The sequence below is a fragment of the Vidua chalybeata genome, chromosome 16 (assembly GCF_026979565.1).
Source record: "Vidua chalybeata isolate OUT-0048 chromosome 16, bVidCha1 merged haplotype, whole genome shotgun sequence".
NCBI classification, from domain to species: domain Eukaryota; kingdom Metazoa; phylum Chordata; class Aves; order Passeriformes; family Viduidae; genus Vidua; species Vidua chalybeata.
Genome location: NC_071545.1, coordinates 7,442,620 through 7,469,336, shown reverse-complemented (window position 1 = coordinate 7,469,336; position 26,717 = coordinate 7,442,620). Strand labels below are relative to the sequence as shown.

At 39.2% G+C, this 26,717-nt stretch overlaps 1 protein-coding gene across 2 annotated transcripts; it reads right to left on the bottom strand.

Annotated features, from left to right (window-relative positions):
• GSPT1 (G1 to S phase transition 1) lies at positions 1-21,692 on the bottom strand. 2 transcript variants are annotated; one of them, XM_053957102.1, is made up of 15 exons: positions 21,273-21,691; positions 11,464-11,511; positions 11,049-11,090; positions 10,088-10,315; positions 9,057-9,090; positions 8,523-8,600; positions 7,107-7,287; positions 6,590-6,744; positions 5,478-5,618; positions 4,640-4,733; positions 4,223-4,303; positions 3,459-3,632; positions 2,937-3,026; positions 2,438-2,606; positions 1-1,740 (listed from the first exon to the last, which is right to left on the bottom strand). In XM_053957102.1, exons 1-15 carry the CDS (start codon positions 21,571-21,573, stop codon positions 1,688-1,690), a joined length of 1,869 nt encoding a protein of 622 aa, XP_053813077.1. In that variant the 5' UTR covers positions 21,574-21,691; the 3' UTR covers positions 1-1,687. The 2 variants fall into 2 exon arrangements, with proteins under 2 accessions (XP_053813077.1, XP_053813076.1); XM_053957101.1 differs by lacking the exon at positions 1-1,740 and having other exon boundaries at positions 1,754-2,606; positions 21,273-21,692.
• Positions 21,693-26,717: the final 5,025 nt, after the last annotated feature.

Genomic DNA, 26,717 nt, shown 5'->3' with positions numbered 1-26,717 from the left:
TTTGCAGACATAATAAAATTTATTTAAATTCCATGCATTACGGTAGCTACAAGTGTAGTCATATGAAACTGAAGGACAATAACTTCTTCTGTCCATACAATGTAGCTGTAAGTGAAATGAATGGGAGTTCCACAGTTACAAAGAAACAAACAAAACAAAACAAAAAAAAAATCCAAAAAAAGGTAAATCTGTTTCAGTTTTGAGTTTCAATTCAGATACAGTCACTAGACTGTAAATCTTTGGGGGAGAAGATGGGCTCACCAATTTTACAGCTGAGAATGTTTACTTTAAGATATTCTGAAGAAGCTCAGAAGGTATCTTTTAATAATTATTACTAATAATCTGGAAAATGAAAAAAATCCCTTAGCCTTCATCCTGATTGTTAGAATCAGGACAGCAATTGCAGACAGTCCATTTTCAAAGTGCAGCTAAATAGGGTTTTATTATGCAGCTCCTTCAAGTTGTACTGAGTAAGCTTTACTTTGAACCAGTTTTGCTTTAATTTCTCAAGAAAAAACTTCACTGGTCCTCATAAGCTTACATTGCTTTTTGATATGCAAAAATTTACAGACTGTGCTTGATTCTGACCCTCCCATATTTCGGTATGTGCAAACTCTTAGGGATTTAAATAGTCTTTCTCCCTCTCAGTTCAGACTGGTCTTTAAAACAGCAAGGATTATCTGGTCCTCTAAATTAAAGACAGGGTGAACTGAGTAATTTATGTAACTGGCACTTTTTTTATTGGCCCAGTTCTCCCACAAAATGTAGCTCTTATAAATACTAATAGGCACTATTGCCACAGATTCTCTTATTTTTGCAAGTTTCGCTGATTTACTGGTTGTTAGCATTTTCTGCAGTTAAGAATTTAATGATGCTGAATTTTTATAAAGACACAATATGTAGTTCTAGCCTTCAAAATTGACTCCTTGTGTCTAGTAATGATGTTAAGTCAACCTAAATTTGCTGAAGATATTAACAAATGTAAAGCTAATGAAGGTACCACATTTGCATGAATGTTTTTTAATTTCCAGAATGCATTCAAGAAAGGGAAGGGGCAAACCTAATTATTTTAATACAAACTTGGTTGAGTGCCCAATTGCCTCATTTAAAACTGTGTGTGTGGGGAGGCTGAGGAGTTTAGAAAAGTCCAAGTAACCAAATATCTGGGTTACTGGGAAGTTAAAAAGCTAATGCAAGTGCGTTACATCTGGATAAAAAACATTATTCAAAAGCAATTCCAATACCGAAAAAGATTTCAAATTGAATAGTTTATTAACATGGTAGTCATCTTTGTAACATGTGCACACACACTCGCACACTCTGAATGATCTGCCTGGAAAAAAGAGGTCTTAATATAGATGCTGGGGGAAATTAAACATTAAAAATCCTTTAGATTTTCATAATTATAGGCAATTATGTCCACATCACTTACAAAGCTATTGCCGAATCTTTCCAAGGAAGCAGAATTTGGGAGAAAAAAAATTGTTTTTGGGAAAATTCAACAGTGGCATAGCAGAGCTCTCAATATGAGAAAGCTGACATAATGTGGACCTTTGCTGTGAAATTTGTCTTTGCAAAATATGGGGAGAAGTTTATCAATGGGCAGAAAATAAGACGGCGGTGTGAAGTAGGCTTTTGCTGAGTCGATTTTCCTCACAGTATTGTGCGGGGTCATTGAGAAAAATGCTTAGTCCTTCTCTGGAACCAGTTTCAGAACTTTTCCAATTGCAATGGTCTTACCTAAACCAAGGAGACAAACAGCAGAGTTATATTTACTGTGAAAGGAATGTAGACATCTCCAAGAACATGAAAATTTACCCCAAAATACAGGCTCTCAAGTATTAGAAATCACAGAATGAATTACTGTGTTGTGTCATCAGTGTATTTTAAAAGCACAGTAAAATTTTAAAAATAGTAAGCCTGCTATTCTGACAGCAAAGAACACACTGTGGATTGTGGAAAGCCTGCTTCTACACTCATCTAAAGAGAAGGCAAGGCAGAATCACTATCAGATCTGTTTACTACTTTTCAAATAATTTATTTTAAACGCATCCCACAAATCTTTGAGTTTACCAGGATCTGCATGTGAAAGCCCAACATACAACCCCCCTGATACTTTTCAATTTTAAATAGCGAAACTATGGTATTCATATTGTAGGTGGACATTCAAGGACACATTAAAAAAGCACTGCTGGTTATTTTTCAAATCCAGTCTTTTGTTTCACAATGCTTATTTCTGTACATTATTCAAATAAAACTGTCTCTCTGTTACTAGCAAGGATTCTGCACAATGACAATCTGCTTAGATTTACTTTTCCATTGTTACCCGGAGAGTGATTTCCACTGGATAACAGTATCTTAATACCTCACTGCCATGTGGCTCTGAGTCCAAGTAAGCTTTTGCAGCAGTCAGTACCTGCTGCTGAAGCAGCCTTACCCTCATCCCTTAAAGTGAAGCGACCCATCTGAGGGAAATCTTTGAATGTCTCAAGGCAGATCGTTCCTGCTGTCCTTAAACGGGCAATGCAGACTTGATCTTGTTTCACAAAACGGGGCCGTGTCTTACTTTTTTCTCCTGTTTTTTTGTCTACCAAGCAGATTAAGGCCTGTGTAAGAAAAAAAAAAGAATAGCTGTGCGTGCAAAAATAAGGGTTGTTTTTCTTTACAAACGAACAGAATTGGTCTAAGAAAGAACATACTTACAAACAAATACATGGAAAAGTTTGCATGGTTTATTCAGTCATGACATCCACCACTTTTCAGAAGGCTTATGCTAACAGTTACAGCCATTTTTGTGTTAGGGCACAACCAAGAATTCCATTCAAGGCTGGATAATTTGTTGCTTTAGCTGCTCTACAGATGTATGACATGACAGAACTCTTCATCCCAACAACTGGATTGTTTCTATTCACATCACAATTTAAAATGACACTTACTGTTATCTCAACTTCTTCAATACAGGTGTGGATGTGCAGCACTGCATTATAACCTGGGCAGATAATGGATTTGTGCTCAATTATCACTATCTGTAAAACAATTCAAAATAAGTGCATTTTTCCTAATTTCAGTTATAAAAGAACAGAGAATAATCAATGCAGAACTATATTAAAAAGTCTATTGAACAATATACACATACATTTTTGTCAAAGAGCAAAATGTTAAAAGTTTATAATATGGAAGTAAAAAACTGAAGAACTGGCCTGATGAGGTCTTGCTTTCACCATTATAAGTATCTAAAACTTCATTGAGAAGTTACATTCAAAACAACTTATATTTTAAAAACTCAAATTAATGATGTCAGTGTTAAGTATATATGTTATTGCCCATTTAGAGATATGGCAGTGAATAAGAAATCTGAACTGAAACTTCAAACTACCGAAGTTTTAGATTTGGTAAAACATAAAGTATTTCCATGGTTTTTTACCCCCCTATACAGCGATTATATGTTCTTATTCTACCTGGGCATCAAATGTGCGTCCAGAATGACAAAGGTTGTTGAGATCACAGAGAATAAATCCTGGAAGGATCTCTTCCTCTTCAATTCCCTTCAGTCTGATCTTTAGATTTTCACCTGGGGCTACTGAGTCAGTTTCTACATCATCAGAAAGGATTCCAAGAACTTCCACATTGTGCTTAAAGAAAAAAAACCGTAGTTTTGCATTGTGAATATTTTAGTCAGGTACAAAATAATTGTAATATAACAGTATTTCAGTAAGTAATTCCATTACAGTTTAAGTTAATTATATTTGGTTCTGTCAAGCTTCAGAACATTTAAAATATTTGAATTACTAATACTTGAATTTTTTAAAAGAAGTTTTTTTCTTTTTCAAGTTTTTTTTTCCTGTTTCCCTTTGGAGGAAAGGAAAAAAAAAAAAGACAGGAGGAAAGAAAGAAACTCTTGAGCAATATTAACCCACAGCAGGTAAAAAAGGCTTAGTGGGCCAACTATACAAACATGAAATAAAATCCAGTTGAAGTGTGATAATTTGTAGTCCAGCAACTGAGTTTACTAAGGCAGGAGAAACGGAGAACCCAAGGTCTGACTGCTAAGGAGCTACACAACAACGCTGTGCCCAGAAACGTCACCTATGTAAAATGTTAGAGCTTAGTTGTGCTCAACAGAGCAACAGAATGTTTTCTGATTTAAAGTAATGAGTATCTTTAAGAACAAAGCTCTTTTTTTATGGCAGTAAATTTTCTAAATATATAAACCTTACCATACCTTGTTTGGCATCATCACAAGCTGTTGTCCTTTGCAAATAGAGCCCGATTCCAGCTTCCCAAGGACCACAGTGCCCATGTCCTTCACAAAAAGAAATCATTACATAGCAACTGAAAAGATTTTCCTAAAGAGTCCACTAGTTATGATTTATCTCTGAGTTTGATTACTTAACTCTATGAATATCTAAGCACTGCTAGACTTAGTACTTTGGAAATTGTTCTCATGAAAGATTACAGATTTCAGGAGTTTCATATAATGCCAAAATTATTTACTTCCCCTTCTCTCCTCTATTCTACAGTTGGAAATGTAACATTGGCAAAGAAGAAAGATACCCTCTAAAAGTACAGTAAATAGTCCATTTACTGCTTTTTGAAAACAGCCTCTTTATACTTTCTATATTATTACTTTAATCTGTACCTTATATTTATCCACAATTGGCAGCCTGATTGGTCCATCAACTGAACGGTTGAAGTTTGGCAAATTATCCAGGTATGGAATAAATGGTAATCCACTAAAAAAGCAGAAGGCATTTGTTTCAATTTCGTGAGCACTCTTCCATTTAAAAAAATTACTCAAAATGGATAAATGCAGTCCAACAAAAGGAATCATATTCATCTTGGTATCATTTAGAAAAATGACCTCTAAGACCGCTAAATCTATTATAAGATCCCATCAGCAGTGTCCACTTTACCCCAACCAACGTATTAATACACAGGAAATGCATGTTTTTAAGTTACATTACAGGCATATTTTACACAAATTAATTATTCCTTTGAGACTCACGACAGATGTACATCCAAAATATATTTTGGAAATAAAAAATCATAAGCTAGGTCCAAATGTGATTTCCATTAATTCTTTTTAAAGTACACTGAACAATATTGAAAAACACGACATCTACTGAGAGACATTGCTTGTCCCTAATTATAATACAGCTTCAAGCAAACTGTTCACATCAAACAATTACTCATTCTAGCAATGTCAGCTGCAGCATCACTGGCAAATTCTAGTGCTCGTAAGGCACTCACACAGCCAAAGAACACTGCTAATAGTTTACTAATAATCTTCTGCAGTTTGCAAATGCTTTTCATTGGCATGTTGCATGGCTGTGTTCTTGTTGCTCTGGCTGTATTTCCTCAAGCACATTGGCACACAACTACAATATACCACGCTCTGCTACCTCTCAGCTTCACTGAAGCATTTACTTTTATTGAAATACAGCAATTATTCAATTTGCTCAATTTAAGATACATACATATACCAAGGACAGAATTCTGACTGTTCTTTAAGGTTTGCTCCAGTCAGTCCTGAGCAGGGCATGAAATGAATGTCCTTTTTGGGATTGAAGCCAACTTTCTTCAAAAATGGCACCAGTTTCTCTTTACATTCCTCATATCTATTGAATGACAAGCAGATCAAGGTAAGTTCCACTTATGCCAGCATAACATAATCCTGTGCTTTAAAAAACATGCAGACATTTCAGTTCCATCAGTTAAGTTACTGTGTGAGCAGCAAGCAAGCCTAATTAAGGTCTGGAGGCCTATTTGCATCTTCTTCCCAGCCTTCCAGCACAGCTCGGTTATTTTCTGTTCCCCTATTCCCCCTCATTCCTCTGCTTCATAAAGCACCATCAGTGCTCTCCCTATGCTTCAATGGCAGGGCTGGGGAGCAGCAGCACAAGCTGGAACTGCTTAAAGCAAGAGATCCAGGCCAGCACAGCAGGGCAGACCACGCAGACACCTCCTGAGGTCAGGCTCCAGGCTGGCACTTCAGTGCTGGCTCAGTCTCCTCCAATCTCTTACAGTTTCTGGAGGTTTTGTGCTATTTATTTCTGCCACACTGCCTCCTCTCAGTTTGCGGTGAATTCAGTAATGTCAGAAGGTTGGGGCAAGACCAAGACAGAGAATTGGGCGTGCTTTTGTCTCTTAGTGAAGCAGGCTGACATTCCAAGGTTGCACAGGCCCTCACGGCTTCCCACTAAAACTTCCACAATTCTGGGCAGAACACACAGCAGTTCTCTGACAACTCTGGCAAACTCTACTGCTGAAAATACAATTGCTTCCTTTTTTAGGCTCAGTATAAAGTTTCCAAGTCAACAATGAAACTATGCTAGAATGCATGGGGGTTTGTTAGGTATGTCTGCATGGATCCAAGCAGTTGACAGTGAACGCTGGGAGTGTAGAATTTGCAGCTTAACTGAGAAGCACTGTCCTAGGCACTGAGCTTCTGGTTTTCCTGCCAGTTTTAAAACCTCTGCCTTTAGGTCACCAGTCTTTCAGCAATAATGGGAAACAAAAATTACTTTACCTAGGAATTATTATATTGTAGTATCTGTCAATGAAGATTGTATTTTTAATTTAAACTCACCTTTCATTGCTCCAGTTTACAGTTGGATCATCCATTTTATTAATAAGAACTATTAAATGCTTTACACCTGCTGTTTTTGCTAACATGGCATGTTCTCTTGTTTGTCCACCTTTCTCAAATCCAGTCTCAAACTCTCCTTTTCTTGCAGAAATAACCTAATTAAAGATACATATTTTAATAAAGGTTTTACTATTCTCTCAACAGAACAATCAATAATACTGCCCTATTAAAAAAAATTTGGTTAGTCAGACCTAGTAAAAGCTTCCAAAATGCACTGGTATATTCTCAGTATTACCCATTAATTTCTGCATTGACATGTAAAAAAATCACATGACATCTGTGGACAGTTTTAAGAAGTTGTTAAATTACTTCAGAACTCACTCATCTCAGTAAATGTAACATTTGAAAATTCTGCCTTCTGTAAGTAACCAAAAGAATAAAGAAGTAAACAAAAAATAAAAACCAGAAGCTTAATACCACAGCATACGCAAAATAAAAGTATCTGATTTGTCCTTACCAGCACAGCAAGATCAGCTTGAGAAGCCCCACCAATCATATTTGGAACAAAGCTCTTGTGTCCAGGAGCATCTAAAATAGTGAAGTGTTTCTTCTCCGTTTCAAAATAGGCACGACCCACTTCTACTGTTTTACCTTTGTCTCGTTCTTCTTGGTTTGTGTCTAAGGCCCATGAAAGGTACCTAAAAAAAATCCCAACCCAAATACTCTATTGTTGTATTGATTTTTATTACATTTATATATAATTTGTTAGTCATAAGAGACCTTATTTTTGCTAACTTATTTTAACCACCTCAGTATTGCTAAATGCAAAGTCAATGTTGGTCTTTGAAATACTTTACTGATTTGTGTGTACAGTGAGCTGCAGAGCCCATTGCCAGCTCTCCTTCACAAGATTCATTTTTAAAAATTCTAATAAACAATTTTCATTTTCTAAGTTCTTCAGCTGAGATCTAACTTCAAATCATTTAAATTTTGCCTCAGTCTCAGAAACATCTCAGGATCAAATACAGAACATTTTTTCATTCTCAGCATAATTAACTAAAACATTAGTTCTACTTGCATATATCATAATTGAGAAATATAATTACTAGTTCTCATTTATTTGCACATATTAAGCAGAAGTTGGCTATGAAATAGACACCATCTTTATTCACACTACCTTTGACAGATTTTCATTATACAGACTCTTGTCCCCTCCTAATAATTTTTCCCACTGGCTGCCAACAAGTTAGCTTTCAGTTAGATAAACTGAAATTAAAAAAAAAAAATTACTTTGATCTGTCAGGTTTTGTGAAAACCAGTGAATATAAAGAAGAAAAAAAAATGCTCTTACTAAGGATAAAGAAGTGGTAATAACTCCACTGAACTGGTTTAACACAGCAATAGTTTTCGCCATTAACAGCAGCCTGTAGACATCCTTAGCTTTTGTTTTGTAGTGACTGGGTGGTGCTGAAGAGATGCTGCTTGGACAATGGTTGCTTGGTGAAAAGAACTATGTCATCCTTTCTATTCCCCTCTCTCACACATGATTCAGTGAGTTCAGGTCAATGCCCATCCCCTGAGGATGCTCTACCCCTAAGGAAGTCTTTAACTGCTCCTTTTCCAGAGCCCTTTGAACCCCTTTTATCCTCCAGCCAAAAAGAGGAAGCTTTCAAAAATGAAATCAATTTTGCAGGAGTTGTCTGAAGCAGAAATCAGGCTGCTACATGTGCTGTATACACACACTGCCCCCACAAAGCCCAACCAACCAAAAAACAGTAACAAAACCCAAACCAAACAAGAGGCCCAAAAAAACTCTACCCAGGACAAGAGCACCATCATGCCTGGAGGAAGCCAGGGCTACTGGGACAGAGACTAAAATCAGTTTCATTGCAGTAAAGGGCAAAGTGTGCTACTATCTTCATGAAGTTCATACCATGTTTCTCTGTTTTTTTCTTTAGCTTCTCTTTCATATTTTTCAAGTGTTCTTTTGTCAACCATTCCTGTCAAATACCTAAGAAGAGGGAAAATAAAAGTGCAATTTTACACAAAGCAGAAAATACTTATACAATCCCCACAGATTGTTATGAGTGGGAAATGAAGATATAATTTTTTTTTTTAATCTTCACAGAAAGGACAAAGTTTAACCAATAGTATAAAGCAGTTTCAAATTGCATTTTAAAGTACAAAGAAAAACAGCCACGTTCTAGGAAAGTGATTAATTAAAAAAAAATTATAATGTTTGCTTTTGAATAGTTGCTTCTATTAAGTGAAAATCCTATAGCAATAACATTAATGTGCTGGAATTAAGAAATTCCAAAGACAGTAAGTACCTCAATTGACAGGGATAGAAACATTGTTATAAAAGTATTAACATATGCTGATTAAAGCCACAAAGAAAATATTACTCATTTTAATTGACGTTTTTTAATTCACAAGAACAGGAAATCTAAAATTTAAGTTTCCTTACATTATTTGTCCTCCAATAGTTGACTTGCCAGCATCTAAAAAAAATTAATTCAAGTCATCAACAATGTGCAATTCTAGAAACAGCAGACCATTATGAACTAACTCATCTAGTTTGGTTCCAAAGGATTTATTTTTTGAACCATAATATAAGTTTTTGAAAGCATCTTTCACCTTCCCTTGTTCCCATTATAATTTGTTGTAAATTAAATTACACCAAATTTTGAACATGCTGTTTTCATATATATCAATTCAGCATTATCCATAACAAAAACCCCTCACCAAGCAGTGATGCAGCTAAAGCCAGGGTCAAGAGTGTGGGAAGCTCTTGCAAAATCCCCTTCTCTCCTTCCTTTATCCCTTGTCCCTAACTTGTGTGGGCTGCTCTTCAATATTGGGATGTACCTCTGCCCACAGCCCCTTTAATTTTGTGACTCCATTCTGAATTTACACAAGGACCGAAATTACAGTACTTTTAAGGTGGTAAGTAACTACAGAAATGAAAAGACAGAATTTACTGTATAACTTGTGATTCAATAATTCTTCTCTACTTCTGACACCACCCAAGTTTTTATGAAGCTTGTTGAATGAAGATATTTTGCTATAAATGCTTCTTTTAACCATGAATTATGTTAATATATTGCTGTAACCCTACACATTTTGGTATTTAGAATAATAATTTTCGAATCTAATAGTAAGAACCCTTTTTAATTAAAATAAGCAGAAAAGCACAATTTTCTGATTTTGTTCTTTAGATCATAAACACAGATGTGTCACTTCAGCACTCAACAGGAAAAGGTACTTGAGAAATCATGAACACAAGCATTGTTGTGTTCAAGAGAACACACTCTATCCTTGGCCCTCTGCCCCTGAAAGACCTTTAAATTTTTCCTTTTCCAGAGCAGCTTCTTTAGAGTGAGTGCTCCTGTGAGCCTCAAGACATGGTGAATACAAAGAACAGCATTCATTTCTAATCCTCTGAGTTCTAAGACACAATAGACAGATCCAACTACTTCACCTTCACTTAAAACTTACCTACGTGTCCAATGAATACTACATTTACATGCTCTTTTTTAGGAGCACCTGGAGGTGCTACAACAGATTTCGGTTTTGGTATTTCCTCCTCCTCCTCCATCATTTCCTGAGCGCTCTCTTCAGAAGGCCCCGCATCTCCTGCAGGACCACCTCCTAGCTCTGCTTCACTGGGTTCTTCTTTGTGGTCCCACGACTCTTCTGGGGACATTTCTATCTCTCCATTTTCCACTAAAAATGAAACAATTAGATATGTTCATATAGATAAAGAAATGAAAAAGAATTACCCTGGGGAAAAGCCCCTGTCCCAAAGGCGCAATCACAGGGCTTTAACTACTGTTAACGTCTGTTAACGTTTTCCCATAGAAAAAGGGACAACTGCTGCTCCTTTCTGAAATTATTAATACCAGGAGCTTTCAAGCTAGTTGTGTGCTGACATAAGAAATCTAGGATACAGAAACTTCTGTTTTAACAAGGTAACAATTTTACAAAGCAAAAGCAAATCTGAAGATCCACTCAGACCAGCACAGTAGTGCTGACACACATGACCATATGTTTAGAAAGCAAAGGAAAGGGATTATAGTTTAAGTTCACTCATAAGCCATATAAAAACAATTAGAAAGACACTATTTCCATGTTCTGATTGTTCACATTGCTGACCACTTGAAAGTTCTTTGCTAATCACCATTCCACATACGTTAATGGGGCTATTTGATAATATGAAATTATTTTTTTAATAAAGCACTCATCGTTTTATAGTGTCCAAGCAATCCAGTTGCAGCTCTCAATGCATACTAGTGTTTAATTACCTCTTTTCTCATCCAAGTAAAAAGAAACAACAAAGTACACTAAGGACTATTTGTAAGTGTAAAGGCTCTACTATTTGTTTGCAGTGATTCAGCAACAGCACTGTAGTAGTACATTATAGTACTATCATAGTAAAAAAGAACAATTCTCATCTTACCAACAGATTCTGAAATTTCCATGTTAACAGCAGCATTTGAACCTAGAAGACAAAAAAGGGAGAGAAATGAATCATTAAAGACACATACCTACCATGACAGTAATCAAGAACAAAGGAAAATGAGTGACTAAATTAATAAAAGGATAGTTCAGATGTTTTGGCACTTGCCAAAACTTTTTAACATACAGGCTCATTTCAAAAATTCTGCTTCATGCTAGTTTTATGATCTTCCATAAGCTACTTTATGAGCCTTTCCCAACTGCTTATGAAACTGTAAATAAATACAGATAATCACATTGCCTTACAAGAGTAGTATGAGGATAACAAAGATTGGAAAAGGTTCATAGAGATTTAAAAGAGATTATTTGCAATAATTTTTTAAAAAATCATGAAATGAAGATACACAAATGACTACCTTCACAAGAGGTTGTCTGCTCCTCTGGAGAAGGCTCTACAGGTGCACCTGCAGAGAAAAAAGTTTATCTTTTAAAGTACAATGAAGTGTCCAACTTCCAAACTTGGCCATAAAAGACCATCTTCCAACTTTATTGCAAGAAGTGTATGGAAAGAATAACCACTTCCCTCCCTGCTAAGTGGTACTAAACACAGCCTCTAAGCACAAATACTGCTAAAGAACACTGCCTAAACATGGTGAAAATAATATACCACTTCTAAAAACAATGCATTTTTTCCCCCTGAATTGAAAGATAGACATAAAGCAAGCAATTTTTCTATACACAGTATTTTACTTGCCCATCCTTTTTGAGCAGGCTGGCTATTGCTAAGTGTTAGGGTGTTTAAAAATACCAAAGCAGTTTCATTGTATCCAACGACACAACGTGGTGTCACAAATGCAGGGAAAGGGTCTGCCAGCAGCTGCTTACAGCCATGTCTACACTGCTCTTGTGCTTCACTTCCACTAAATGTTGAGTAGAAAATAGAAACAAGCTATTAAAAACAAATTCTTAACATCTTCTGTAGTTATTAAATCAAGAGATGACAAATTCATTCAGATGTCTGGTAAATTTGCCAGTCCTCTTAAACACCAGAGCACAGTCCCATTACGTGGAGGGCAATCTCACTGGTCAGGTGCATCTATCAAAGCTACAAGTATGTTTTTTTGGATAAATTACTCAACCCTCTCATGCACTAAACCATGCCTCTACATTTTATGCTGAGAAGTAACTAATTATTAAACCTACTAGGAGTGATACATTGCAATTAACACTTGCACCACTCAATGTTTTGGGACATTATTTTACATGATCAAGGGGCCTTCTATAACTATACATAAAACCTTAACCTATTTAGCTTTCTCTTAGTGTAAGTTCAACTTCATAATTCTTTGAAACAAGTTATCTTTTTTTCAACCACATACAAAATTCATACCCTCTGTTTAGCTGTACTCCAGCTCTCCTTCAACTGAATTCTGAACACAGATCTTAGAGCATCACTTGCTCTATACGCATGATGGGACCTAAAGATGAAACAAATCTCCTCAAAAGAACAAAGCCATACAGAGAAGGACCTGATTCTAAGCCTCTTTGCTTTCGCACTGTTTGCGTATTTGCTGCAGACTTCTCTAAAGTGGAGCAGTGCTGGGAGAGCTGGCAGGGGGCCAGAGGACAGGGCTTTGCAGGCAGGGTGAATGTGGGTCACAGCACAACATCCAGTGGCCAGCAGCAAAGCGGGGAGGGGGCACAGCAATGCCCGACTGAAAGCACTCCCTGCACTCCTGTCTTGGATCCGACGTGAGCTACACTCCCGAAAGCAAACCAGCCAGACTTGAAGAGAATGATTTAATATAATCAGTAAAAGCGTAACAATAGAATACCCTTAGATCCTTTTAAAGAAATGATCTATCACTCCTGTTTGGCAGCTGGAAAAGATGCCAAGCAGTCCATTTTCGAGTGTGGCAATCAGGTGGCACAAAATCTAGGTATGAACCTAGAGCCTCCATTTTGTAGCACATCAGAAGATTGTTGGCTGTTTCACACATACTGTGGTAGGGATGCATAAATATTTTAATTATAAGACCATTTCAACAAGCTTTTGATTTCACTCCAGAACTTTGTCTGTAATGAAAAATGTATCAAATGGCAGTATTAATGCACTTGCCTTGGACCAGAAGTTCTATGAGTGGTTGGAGAGCTAGTTAATTTCTGAGAAGTATATTGTCAATCAACAGCACTCATATAAACTCGGTTTTTACTTTCTGGTCTGCAATACAGTAGGTATGCAGACAGGAAAAAAGTTTCTTCACAGCTAACAGAGAGGAAGTAGAAAAAAGGTCCCTCTATGAATTTTGTACAGGTCTAGCAGACGAGAGTCAGTAAGACAGTTTGTGCATGGATGCTACAGAGTACTAGTGTACATAACCAGGGGACAACAGATATTCAGCTATAACCACAGCCATTTATTAAACTCTGGTCACTTTGGTACACAAGTGGCAGACATGCTTTGGAAGAGGACACTGAATTGTATCAAACATACACTGTTTCTTCAAAGCAGAAAGAAACATAAACCACTCACTAAAAAAGAAATTGTTAGGAAACCAAGTAAATAAATAAAGAACCCTAATTTCAAAACTAACATGCTCTGAGTGACAAAAATAAACAGTCACCACAGTAATTGTTTACTTCTGATAAACAATTTCAGGTTATGTCAGGATATTTCAGACAAAGGCTCATATTTACTATACTGTGTGGAAGTGAACAAATTGCCTGAAATGTGCCTTAAGACCATCATCTCAAAAGAAGGATGCAATCCTACTGCCTCCTTAGCATTTTGGTCTGTCACCTCATTTGTGAAGATCATCCAGACAGGAACCTTTCATATGAGAGTGACTCAAAACATACTTTGTAGGAAATCTGGTTTTAAAGTCAGGACATGCATTAAGTGACGCCAATTTTTTAATGCCTCAAATTATTGGATTTACGCATGACAAGCAGCTGTTGGATTCTACACCTAACCATCTCCATCTCTCCTTCAAGCGTAAGTCATGAGCTGCTGTTGCAACCTTATCCACAGTATTACACGGAGTGAGTGGCTTATCTTTACTCCTGCTCAACATCAGAGCCTTAGGACATTTTATGGAATGTCTCTGTTGTCAATGCTAAGGGCAAAAATGGATACAGATGCTGCATTTATCTACTGGTACCATCAGACCATGACATTATGTAATTCAGAGACTTGTCTGGAAAACGTACTTGTGGGGATTTTTTAAATGTAAAATTCACTGGAAGAGTATGTACACTGCCAATACAGAGTCCAAAACTGCACAACTTGTAAAACACGGTGACTGATCTCTTTAAAATACATCTCATGTCCTAAAGAATCCACTCTGCCTACTTCATTCACACAACATTCTACTACAGCTGAAGAGTTTGTTGCATATCACACTAAGTTTTGTACTTGTTTGCATTTTTGTTGTACAATAACCAAAGCTGAACAAGTACAACAAATTTGAAGTTATCATCCAACTTCTGAAAATATTGTTTTAAAAGACTATAAGCCATGAACTTTCCAGCATTGACATATTAGAATGCTTGTAGATAAACAATAGAAAATTGCTCTTTAATTAAATTTATATTAGAATGTAGCAAGTTTTCATATCTAGAACAGGTACAGCTGGCAAAGTAGGAATCAATATTAGAAGAGTGGTTAAAAGACAAATTAAAGTCAAACTCAACTGCTAAGCAGTAGTGACAACCTCAATCTTTACACAAACCTCAGTGTTTACCAGATGCACAGAAAAAGCTGATAAAGGTCTCCACACAAGTAAGAACTGCCCAGTGGTTAACTGGTAATTCCTCAGCAGCAAACCTGAACCACAATGCAAATGCCTTCACAGAACTGATGAGAGGCATAAATTTGGTGCAATACAAGCAGCACTCAGCTCCCAGCTTGCTCTGCTGCTGGAGTGATAAGAACCCAGACAGGACTGGAACCTGACAACTGGGGTAGACTACAGAGTTAATGAAACTCTGCACCACACAGCAGAGAGATTAAAAAAACGAAAAAGTAAAAAAAATAAAAAGGCAAATTCAGCCTGAAATAAACATCTTATCTAAAAACTTAGATACCTGTATAGTGAATTTGTTATTGCTTCTCTAATACAGGTATCAAGTTCCTTCACAAGGATTCCTGAAGAGTGAAGAAACATATGACACCCACCTTAGGATTCCCATCACCTTTTTGTATGTGTAATTACAATACCTGAGTTCAGCACATATTTACACGATAGTCATACAGTCTTAACAGTTTTCATGCATTACATAACAGATGTTTGCCCCCCCTTTTTTTAAAATGAAAGCATAAAGGGAATTACAGAAGAGTAAAAAAAATAAAAGTCTGCATCAAACACACACAGTGTGAAAAGCAGAATAAAAAAGCCCCAAGAGATTCTTAGATAACAAAACACACAAAAATTATGTCAAGCACAAATAAAGCTAAACAAAGTGCTTTATATCCAATACTTAAAATTGTACAGAAAGAAAAGGTTTTCAGGAGTTCACCGTAAGGCAGTTGTTTTGAAAGTTAAACGCCAAATTACGTCCTTCTCTCTGCCCTGCTTTATTGCTTATGCCCCAGCTTCACCAGTGGACACATCAGTTTTTAAAATGCACCAAAAGCAAAAGCAGCTTTCATAATTTAATGTGACTCTGTAAAATTCACCAAAAAAATTAGCACTTGTTTCATATTCATAGGATTTCATTACATGTTAGCTTAGTAAAAGACCCACCTTCTTCCTTCTCCAGTGAGGACACACCTTAAGTTTATCTTATCTAAACTTGACATGCTCCTTAACGACTAAGTTTAAGAAAGCTTATGGGGATTTTCAGGGAATATACTGAAGTCCTCTTTTGCTTAAGGTCAAGTATTTGTGCTGAGTTGATAACCTGATTGTTAAGACAGATACTCAAGAAACCCAGCTCAGTATTTCAACAGTTCAGGATTCCACTCTGACAAAAATCTCTCATAACTCAGTATCTTTAGTATGAGTCATATTTTTAGTATTGCATCTCCTGTCCTAAACTAACTTTTGTAATGAAATACAATCACTGTCATTTTCCCACAGACCTCTTCAAAACATAGTCATTAATTTAATGGATTAAATTATGACTACTTTACTCCTTCATAAAAAAAACCAACAAAGTAAAACCATTTTTCTATCTTAGCTTCATACAATCAGCTACTTCTTTTCCTTGCATATCTCTCATCACAAAACAGAAGAAAAATGCCAAAATTCCTAAAGTGGAACTGTAAAACCAGATTATAAATAGGATTTATTTTTGTGTTAATTTGATAGAGCAATCAAGTTTTAAGATAACATCATGCTTCCAAACACATTGAAGCAGTAGCCCAAAGCAGAGTGCCAAACACATGGTCAGCAGGCTGCCTCAGCCCCCAGGACAGTTCATGCAGTGCACAGCCGACTCCCAGGGCTTTGTGTGTCCTAGTCATGCAAGGCCACAAGGGTGATGAATTATTCTAACAGGAGCAACACAATCCTGGCCACCTTCCTGGGGACACTTTAGATGTAGACAAAGGACATCTGTGTAACACACTGGCACCCTGAGTGCACCACACAGGTGTGTTATATCTGATCACCTGTCAGTGCCAAGACATCCAGCCTTTCTCTGCATTCTTTCAGAAGTGGTTGTACAGCTCACTTGTCTAGAGAAGCTGATACAGAATAGTGCTCTAGATAGTCAAGTGCCAACTCAAATCAAGATTTTCAGATACGAAGAATTTATCCCATATACTGGCACTGACAATACAACCCTGATTTGCTGCCATGTGAGCAGTTCAAGTTAGCAGTTCTGAAGGATTAACAGTAACACTACCAGCACTGATGAGGAAACCATCAGCACAGGGCTGTTCCAAGGCTGACATGAAAAACCATGTAACCCTTTAGCACAACAGCTTCTTGAACTGTGGGCTACTAGTCCCCAACTAGAAAGGCTAGTCTTGGACAAGCCTTTCTCAGCAAGTGCACATGCAAAGTGAAGTCTCTTGAGGACTGAAGAGTCTCACAGTGTAAAATGAGATACCAGGCTTTGGAGAACACAGTGGTAGAGATAACTCATCATCCTGCTCTGGAAACTACAGGTTTCAGAACTGAAGTAGATGATACCGAAACTCCACCTCTGTGTCTGACTGACATATGCATGTCCCAGCTGCTACAAGGTCAGAAAAAATGAGGGCAGGGAAAAGCAGGAAGAAAAATGCTATATCCATTTATTTACAGCACTTGCAGGCTGAGGATGTCCAGCTGCTTGAATGCAACTGTTTCAGAAGTGACTACTGCAGGCAAGTGAGGATATTTAGGGAGTGAAGCAAACAGGGGCACTGAATCTTAAGCCAGATGTTTGCTTGGCTCAGGACTGTAGGGGCAAGTTGTTTAAACTATAGTCATTATCAAAAATATTTAGAAATTATTTTGAAGTGGTCAAGAGAAGGACCAAATTAAACAGTAGCCCTAATACCACCAAAAGGACAAATGCTTTCCTTACACCCGCTGCTGTGTGCCACACTTTTCATTCTTATTATTTTCATACTAATGATGCTTTTTCTCTTGCTACTACCACTGCATACTTCAAATCAGTGAACAATTCAGGTTGGAAGGTATCCCAGGAGTTAGCTAGTTTAGTCTCCTGCTCCAGATTCAACAGTGAATACTTCAAAATTATTTCTGAAAAGAAGAACTAATACAAAATATAATAAAGACCATACAAGGAAGCTGTGATAAATTTTACCAAGAATCCTGTAATTATTCAAGAACTATGACAAAAACTGAACCACAAAAATGCAGATTGATGCTGCATTTTCAAAAATGTTTTGATTCTCTCATACCCAATTAAAAAAAATAGAAATCTTATTAATTGGAGGTTGGTGTTAACTATTCCCTCTGAACCATGACTTGATACAAAAACAAATAAATAATGTAATTTTCTGCTACATACATCTACAAAATTAATGAAATATAGTACAAAAAGAAGTCATAGAAGCTAAAGAGTGAAGTTGCAAGGCACAGTTGTGACTATGAATGTTTAGAGGCCCTAACACAATCTACTATCATTTCATTATCACACATGGCCTTAATTTAGCTGAGTTGCTAGTCCAGCAACTGCCGGAGAGTCTCCCCAGAAGTACAACATGTCTGTGACTCCCTCCCAGTTCACCTGGCACATAACTGCACTGCAGCCATGGCTGTCACAGACAGAAAACCCAAAAGGCTTCATTTCACATTTCCAACAGAATCCAACAAAGACAGATTTTACACAAACGAGTTTGACTTGGACACAATTTGATAAATGCAAGTCCTCACAGCTACAACATTTAGAACTGATTTTAGTATATTCCTTAGGCATAAAAATGTAAATAATATGCTTTTCCCATATAATCAAATTATAGTTTCAGAATTATTTTGGAATGAAATTATCTTTGAGCATAAGTTGTATTGGTTGTAAACATCAGTCAGCTTTCTTCCTAATATACAATTTCCCATGTGTAAACCAGTTTTAAAGTAAGCTATTAGGAATGCAGGTCTCAGGAGTTTCCCAGTTTTAGAAAGTGAACATCTTACTCCATAAATGGCTTCTGAGAGTGCTCCTTCTGTGCTCTAAACATAAATGACAGGAATTTTATTCAAATTACTAGAAACATTAAGTTAGCGTGCATGAAACAAACACTATTACACACTGCAGCCACACAATGGAATCAGTCCTGTGGAATTTTTATATGCCATGTTGCTACTACACATTTATCCTGATCTATAATGGCCTTTGATTTACTAAGGAATTACAACTTGAACAAAACCTCACCAAGAGAAAGTTCCAAGAAGAAAAGCATTACTAGAACTTAACTTTAGGCCACTGAAATTCCTCAAGTGACACTCAACTTCTTATCTTTCTTAAGGTTTAGATTTGTCAAGGCTAATTTAGGTTCTTCCCACTACAAACTATGTAATGAACAGTGAGTGTCACAGAGCACCTAATTCCCTATGGGAACAAAAGCAAACTGGGTTGCTGAAAAGTAACCTATTCAGCACCATTGTCTAATCACATGTTGTTCTGACTTATTTCCAGAGCAAGCTCCACCTAGTTCTTCCAGCCAGGAAAGTAGTTGTCACCTTATACAAACATCTGCAAGGAGAAGACTGTCAATTACCTTCTGTAACCAAGCACATCAGACCTGGAGGAGCACCCAGCAAGTGCAGTATTCCAGTTAGGAAAGAAATAGAATTTTTTTAACTGCAGGTTTTTGTCTGCCTAATCTTAGGGATATTGAAGGTACTAAGAGAAACTCATAATCCTAAACCTTAAAGAAGATATAGCAATCAAGGTAAATTCAAACCAGGCACTATGTAGGAAATCTACTCAGCAACGAAGACACAAAGCAAAGCTATTCTGATCACTCCAGATGATCAGACACTTTTCAAGCCATCCCTAATTTCTGGAAAGATGAAGCTCATCACAGGTTGCAGAAGTAGCAAAAGAGTGGAGAAAAGAAGAGTGAAGAATAATGAGTAGGTGAGGAGATGTAGTTTGAATTCCTACCAAAAAAATTAACTATAGAATGTCTTAGACGAAATCTTAAAAAGCAGCCAGGAGAAAGAAAAAAAAAATCAAAATTATTCTAATAATATTCAAAACACTAAAAAAGCTTTCAATATTGGTTACATAGCTAAAAAACCCAAACCTTTGATTCAGATTGCAATATCTGCAATACAGGAATGGATTCTGAAGATTAGTCAAAGGTGCACCATGTGTTCATCGCAGCCCCAAGCTACCCAGTCTACCTCTGTCAACTTTAACATATACATTTATTCTAAATGGAATTCAAGAGTCTGCCCATGGCTTCCCTGAAGTTTATTTTAATGCACTTAGATATCACTTGCCTGCACAGTACATGAGCTATAAGTTCTGCTAAAACTCAGGAGTGTTGAACAGCTGTAGAGAATATATAATCTAACACAAGGAACAGGTTAATATTCTGTTACAAAAATATTAAAGTGTCATGTATAAAAGGTACAGATTTTAGTTGTTAACAACTATTAAATTTAGATAATAGGGAGATCAAGACCAATTAATATATTAAGGCAAAATACAATAAAAAATAAGCCACAACCAACAGGAAATCAGGCCAACATAATGTAACAAGTACATTATGTCTTTAGTGAAATTAAATTACTAGATAAATATCTGAAACACTTGCTTGTTTCATATTATGCCAATAGGGATAAAGAAAATTATATGAAAAATTAGGAAGATCTCAAACTCCTTAGCTATAGGAGTGACATTAAAACACTACCACAAAGTTAAGCAGCATGTCTGATGTTTGGAAGAATCTTCAGTTTGGAGCTGAAAGTGAAAAAGTAGCTCTCCTTTAGTTTCCCATATGCAACGTAAATCTAGTATAAACATTGTCTGTGCACACAAGGATCCTTTGAAATTAAAAGCAGGGTAAATTTCAGGTTATTCCATTAGCTGAGGCCAGCTGGACAGAACTCCCTTCCCTACTAATCCTTTATCGGCATTATGTTAGGAAAAAAAAAAAAATTACTTGATATAATCTTCAAAGAGACATTTAAGATACATCTGAGCCACTGGTGGCTGAAGCAGTGCTTTTCTCCCCAGCAACACTAAATTTATTACCTCCAAAATCTTCGGCAACTCCTAGAGTTACATGTTATGTATTATATATATTCCATATATTATATTTATGTTATATATTATAGGAAGAGCAGAGCTATGTGGTTTTTTCCCATCATGGGTGGTGACCCTTTGCGAGCAAAGGTCCCAGCAAAACGCACACGGGACGCACAGGGAGCCCGAGCACCCCGGTTCCTGCTGCTCCCTGGGCACAGCCCGCAGAGCCCCGCACCGCGGCCTCCCCCCGCCCGGGCCCCCTCCAACTCGGGGGCTGCCTCGGGCGGCGGCAGCGGCTCCCGTGCGGCGCTCCCGCCGCCCCTCTCTGCGCAGGGCTCCCCGGCCGTGCCCCTCCCGCCGGGGAGACCCTCCCGCGGCCGGACGCTGCTCCTGCGGCCCTGACCCCCGCGCCGCCCCCAGCCCGGCCCGGCTCCTCGCCCGCCCCGCGTGGCCCTTTCCCGGCCGCCGCGGGCCCGGCACCCTCACCCCGCTCGCCCCGCGCCCTCCCAACATGGCCCCCATCCCTCCCTGCCTCCCTCGCCCTCCGCGGTGCCGGCCCCGCGGTTACCGAGCGGCGGTGGCGGCGGGAGGCCGGGCGGGGGCGAGGGCGGCGGCAGGCCGGGCGCCGGGCCGCTCCGCAGGAAGGACGGCACGAACTCGGCGGCGTGGACGTTGGGCACGAAGGGCTTGGCGTTGACGTTCAGCTGCCGGCTGAAGGCCGCCCCGAGCAGCTCCTGCTGCGCCTCGGCCTCCGCGGCCGGCGGAGCGCAGCCCGGGCCGGCGCCGCTGCCCGGCTCGATGTCCGCCTGGTCCCAGCAGTCGGGAGCAGAGTCGCTACTGCTCCCGCTGCCGTTCCCGTTCGCCTCCATTTTGTGGCGGCCCCACAAGGCTCCGCGGCCCCGAAGCGTCTCCCGGGTGAGGGGGGAGCCGGCGGCGGCACCGACTCAGCACTCGCTCCGCCGATTCCGCGTGTGCTCCGCCGCCCCGACGCGAGCGCAGTGTGGCCTCTCGGGCCGCCGTACCCCCTCCCGGCAGCCTCTCCTACCGCCATCATAGTAGTTTTTATCGCCTCCGGCCCTCCTCCTGCCGCACGTCCGACGCGCGACGTAAGAACTACAATACCCGTCATACCGCGCGCGCGCACCCGCGCCCCGCCTCCCGAGGACAGACGGGAAATGGAGTTTCCTGCGTTCCTTGAGCGCTCAGGAACTGCAACTCCCGGCGGCCCCCGCGCGCGCCGTGCGTCCCTGCCGGCCCCGGCCTCGGTCCCGGCCCCGCCCGCCCCCTTTTCCAGGGGGATGCGGAACGCGGAGTTGGCGCGAACGCCTCAGGCGGGACGGGAACCGCCCGGGGCAGCTCCCAGCACTGTAAAGTCACACCGAACCCGTCCTGGAGAGCTGAGGCGCACAGGGACAGGACAGAGGCGGGACGGGCACCGCCGGGGCAGCTCCCAGCGCTTCACTCCGAAGCCGTCCTGCAGAGCAGAGGCGGCAGCAGAGCTCCCGGGGAAGCCGTGGGGGCACACGCCCTCGCACGGGATGCAAGAGGGAACGCTGCCGTACCTGTCCAGCCAAAAGTGGACAGGATGCATGGAAAGTTCCAATTTTGGTCATTCTGTAGGACACTTTGACTTGGTTGTTACCGTGTAAAAAACCCATCCAGTTAAGCCAGAGTCAGTAGGACTTTCCAAATACTCCCTCCACTCCCTCCACTGGTATGACTTTTAGAAGTTTTTATAACAAAATCTCAACAAGCAAACCCAAAAAGACATCGCTTGAAGCTAAGTATATTTGGAGGAAACAGCACAGAACAGAGGGGAAACGAGTAGATTTTGGTTACAGGGCTGCACGAGGCTGTGGCAGCATTTTGTCTCATAAGGTACAGTGTGGTTATAATACACAAAGCAAATACCTGGGAGTTTCTTGGAGTGCTGACATGGGAGGACCGAGTAATCTGCAGCATTGTTCATATTAGAACACTGTAGGACAGATTACAGAGTTGTTTTGAAAGCAGGTAGTCTTAGAACTAAAAATGAAAGCTCTCCGTTGGAGCAGAGTCCAGGGCAGTTTTGGTTGGAGAACAAAAGCTTTCCTGAAGGGGCGTTTGTGTAAATCCTGACACGAGAACCAGACGGCTTCTGGCTGCACACCAGCAGCAACATGTGGGCCACGGACAAACAAAAACTTCTACAGATATTAATGGAAATATGGGCTTCCAACAGATCATAACCAGGGAAAATGTTAGTGTACAGGGTAGCACTTAAAAAAGCCAAAGCCAAAGCCAAAAAAAAAAAAAAAAAAAAAAAAGCCAACAAAACCAAAGCCCCACTAACAACATAGAAAGTTCAAGAAAAAGTATCACTTACAATGAGAGACTAAAAACCTCTGCCTAAGTGGAAGCCTTTCCTTCAAGCACCACCAAGAGGTTAACCCTAACCCTATTCTCTGGCACAGAGTTAAAAATATACCCTATTTTTCAAATCGAGTATAATTAAGGAAGAGTCTCACCTGTGCGATGTTGTAATATTTAGAATTTTGTCAAGCTGCAAGTCCCAGCTGTGCATGGCAATCACTTTTCTGTTTAACAAAAGGAAAAGTAGCATGCAGTGCATTGTCTGGGTTTGCTTTCTTTCAGTTCTAACCTCTGCTTGTTAGGTGAGATTTATTAAAGGTGTCTGATACATTTCATATAGTATGGAAACAAGGTAGCACCATTTCAGCACTCAGGGGTTACTGGTGTTGAATAATAGATAAAACTCCAGTGGAGAGCAAGCAGCATGCATTCTGCTGACAGAGTGACTGTTACTGAACACTTTTTACTGTCACTGTGAGCACAGGACAGCTCAGTTTATAATGAGTGCAACGCTGTACTGCAAGCTTGTGTTTTGTTTGAGCCCTGACACAGCCTACAGGTCAGGAAAGCCTTAACTGGGGGCAGGTGCTTCCTTTTCCGAGCAGTTAGGATGTACTTTAAGATGATCAGCACAAGGAACACAGAGACAGCAATTCTTGCACGCATTTTGACATTCCTTAAAAAAAACTTCCTGAAGGTTTTTGAAATGGACCTTCTTTCCAATGGCTCCTAAAGCAGTGAGTTGTGATAATTTTTTTTCTGTTTGTGTAGAGGGAGTAGGGCCAAATATGCATTTGATCAGAGGTGCAGAAGTGCATATTACCACTGATTTCAGGGGAAAAGAATTAGTTGTGTTTCACAACCTTTCTTCCTTCCTTGACAGGTACTTATTCCCTAGGTACTTGCTAGGATACAAACAATTAGTCCACAGAATTTCAAAAGATGCCAGATGTCCTTCAGAGTGTACAAACCTGTTTTGCAGGCTGTCACACATAGGAATTGTGTAAACTCAAACATAAAGTTTTTAACAGAGCTAGTAGTTTGTTTTTCCACTTTGGAACAGCTGGTACTCAAAACAAAAGTGGAATTATGATAATTTTACTGGCAAAATATCCACTGGAGTGTAAATGGTCCTGTTTGCTTGAGGTTTTAAAGCATTATAAAAGCTTTTTTTGTTTAAATCTCTTCTGCATCAAAATGTTTAGAATAAATATACCAGCTCTTCATTTAATAAATGCTAAAATGCTTTTCTTATTGAGAACCACCCATATAAATCCATTCTCATATCATGAATGACTTAAGTGATCAAGACTGCTTAGAAAAGAGGAGTCTGGCCCAGCTTAGGGTTAATATATGACGACTGATGGGCAAAGAAATTGTCCCCCCCCACAACTGTAGTTCTAACATCCTTGTGCTGCCTCTGAGCTCTTAGACCCTGTGCTGAGTCTGTCCAGCTCATTAAATTTAGTGACAGAACAATCCACTTTCTTTTTCCTCCTGGGCTACTCGGATGAATCAAATAAGAGGCTTTTGACAAATGCCAGGGCTGGTATAAAGTAAGAATGGGGAACAGGACTTATTTTTTGGTGAGAGCAAGTTATTAATACAATAAATTATCCCAAGGCAGCTTCACCACTAATTTGCAATCTGTGGTGAGTCAGTCCTTTAGCAGTGAAATGGAGGGCTCTGTTCATATGGTATTAGAAACAGTGGTCTGTACTTTGGTAGTAACTTCCACCTAAGCTCCCACAAGCACTTTGCAGCCTGGCAGGGACACCTATGAAATACCAATGCTTTAGCCATGTGAACTGAAGCAGAAGAAAAAGATGGATTTCATTAGAAGGCTCCAAACAGGTTAACAGCTTCAAGAAGTTACTTGCTCACTACCAACGGGTAAGTTTTTAAAATTCCATAAACTACCAACAGCCTTAAAATGGAAAGAGAGTTGTTTTAGGGCACTGAGTTATGGCTGAATTGGCTCAGTTTACCTTGACATCAAGTAACTTCCTGAGCTACTGCAACATGGGAAGAAACATTTTGGCTGAGACTGGGAGGAGCAGGAAAGGAACACAACTTCCCTTTCTGGTGTGGCAGCAAGCTGGGATTGGAATGACGCAGTGTGAGCCATACCCTGATCTTTAAAGGTATTCAAATATGTACAGTAGTTATGCACCTAAATGAGTAGCGTGATATTTATAATTGCTTTGAAGTCAGAAAGAGCCTTTCAAAACAAGGCCAAAGGAACAAGTTATTTAGTTAGGAGAAAGAAAAGACAGGAGGTAAGTTATTAGAAGTTTGACTAGGTGCCAGGAATTTATAAATTAATATTCTTAAACCCTGGTAAATTCTCTTTCCAGGTAGTCTGTGGAGATGTAGCTGAGAACTAGAGAATAGAAAACACAACTAAGTTTCAGCATGATGGATTCATTAAGAACCAAGCCTCTCCTAAGCTTTACTGGTGCTCGTGGAAGTGTAAGTGAATAAAGAGGCTTTTATATTTACACAAGACCATGTCTAATGCAAACTAAGATGTCTTGCCCTGGAAACATCTTTTTACTGATTTGTTGTTCCAACACTGCTATTTAACAAATGCTCTTTCTGGCCTGTTCCTCTCCCTGTGCTGGGCATTGGCAGAACTGCAGTCCATGAATTCCATCACAGAAATGTATTTGAAGCTATTTCACTGGAAGAATTTAAAATAAAAGTCTTCTTTGGTTTTCCAAATGTAGTACCAGAGCATAAGCTCCATTTCACAGTCCAATCATAGAATTACTCCACATCTGCAAAGGAATTTAGAATTTGTCTCACATTTGATTGTGGGTTGGCAATGAGTACTTTGGAGCTGGATTCTTCTATTCTTTAATTTAGTTGAAGCCTTTTTTGATCACTCCTTTTAGAACAATTAAACACATACTGCAAGCTGCTAAAAGGGCATAAAGTTAATTGGTTTTCCTTTAGATAGCACAAGAAATACATGGATTGCTACACCAGAATGCCAGTTTGTAATTTTCTGTGTCCATCTTCTCAGCTCTCAAATACCTCACATGTTCAGCTCATTATTTTTAAAAATAGTCATGTGTATACACAACCTTTATTCTCTTTGATTGGGTATTTCTAAAAAGAAAGACCAAAAGGTCTTTTTTCGCAAGTGCCATCCCTTTTTCCAGGTGACTCTAATTGGAAGCTTAGAGTTCTCAGCTGTGTGATCTATTGCTTACTTACTCTGTATTGTTTAGATCTCAGAGATCTGTAAGGTGAGTTCTTGTTGGATCTTTTCTCATGATGCCTCTCTTTGAATGCACAGTGCCTCCTCAGACAGAATTTCTTCTGTGGCTTTGATACACTGAGACTCCAGACTGAAAAATAGGAGAGGGAGAGTAGTTTAGGTAAGTAGCTTTTCTGTCAAAACTGTTGTGTGTGTGGGTTTCTTGCTATCAAAGCTCAAAAGAAACAAAGATGGGGATTTAGGTGTGCACATTGTGAAGAACCTGTGCACAGTTTATAAACCTTATGACAGTTAAAATGTTGTGAAGAGCAGAGGGATGGCTTAATGTGGAAGGAATGTGCTGAACAAAGAATGCACATCCAAGGAAGGGAAGAATGAGATCACTTAAATGATGTAAACAGTGACTGAGCTAGGACTAGGAAGGTTAGAGACAGG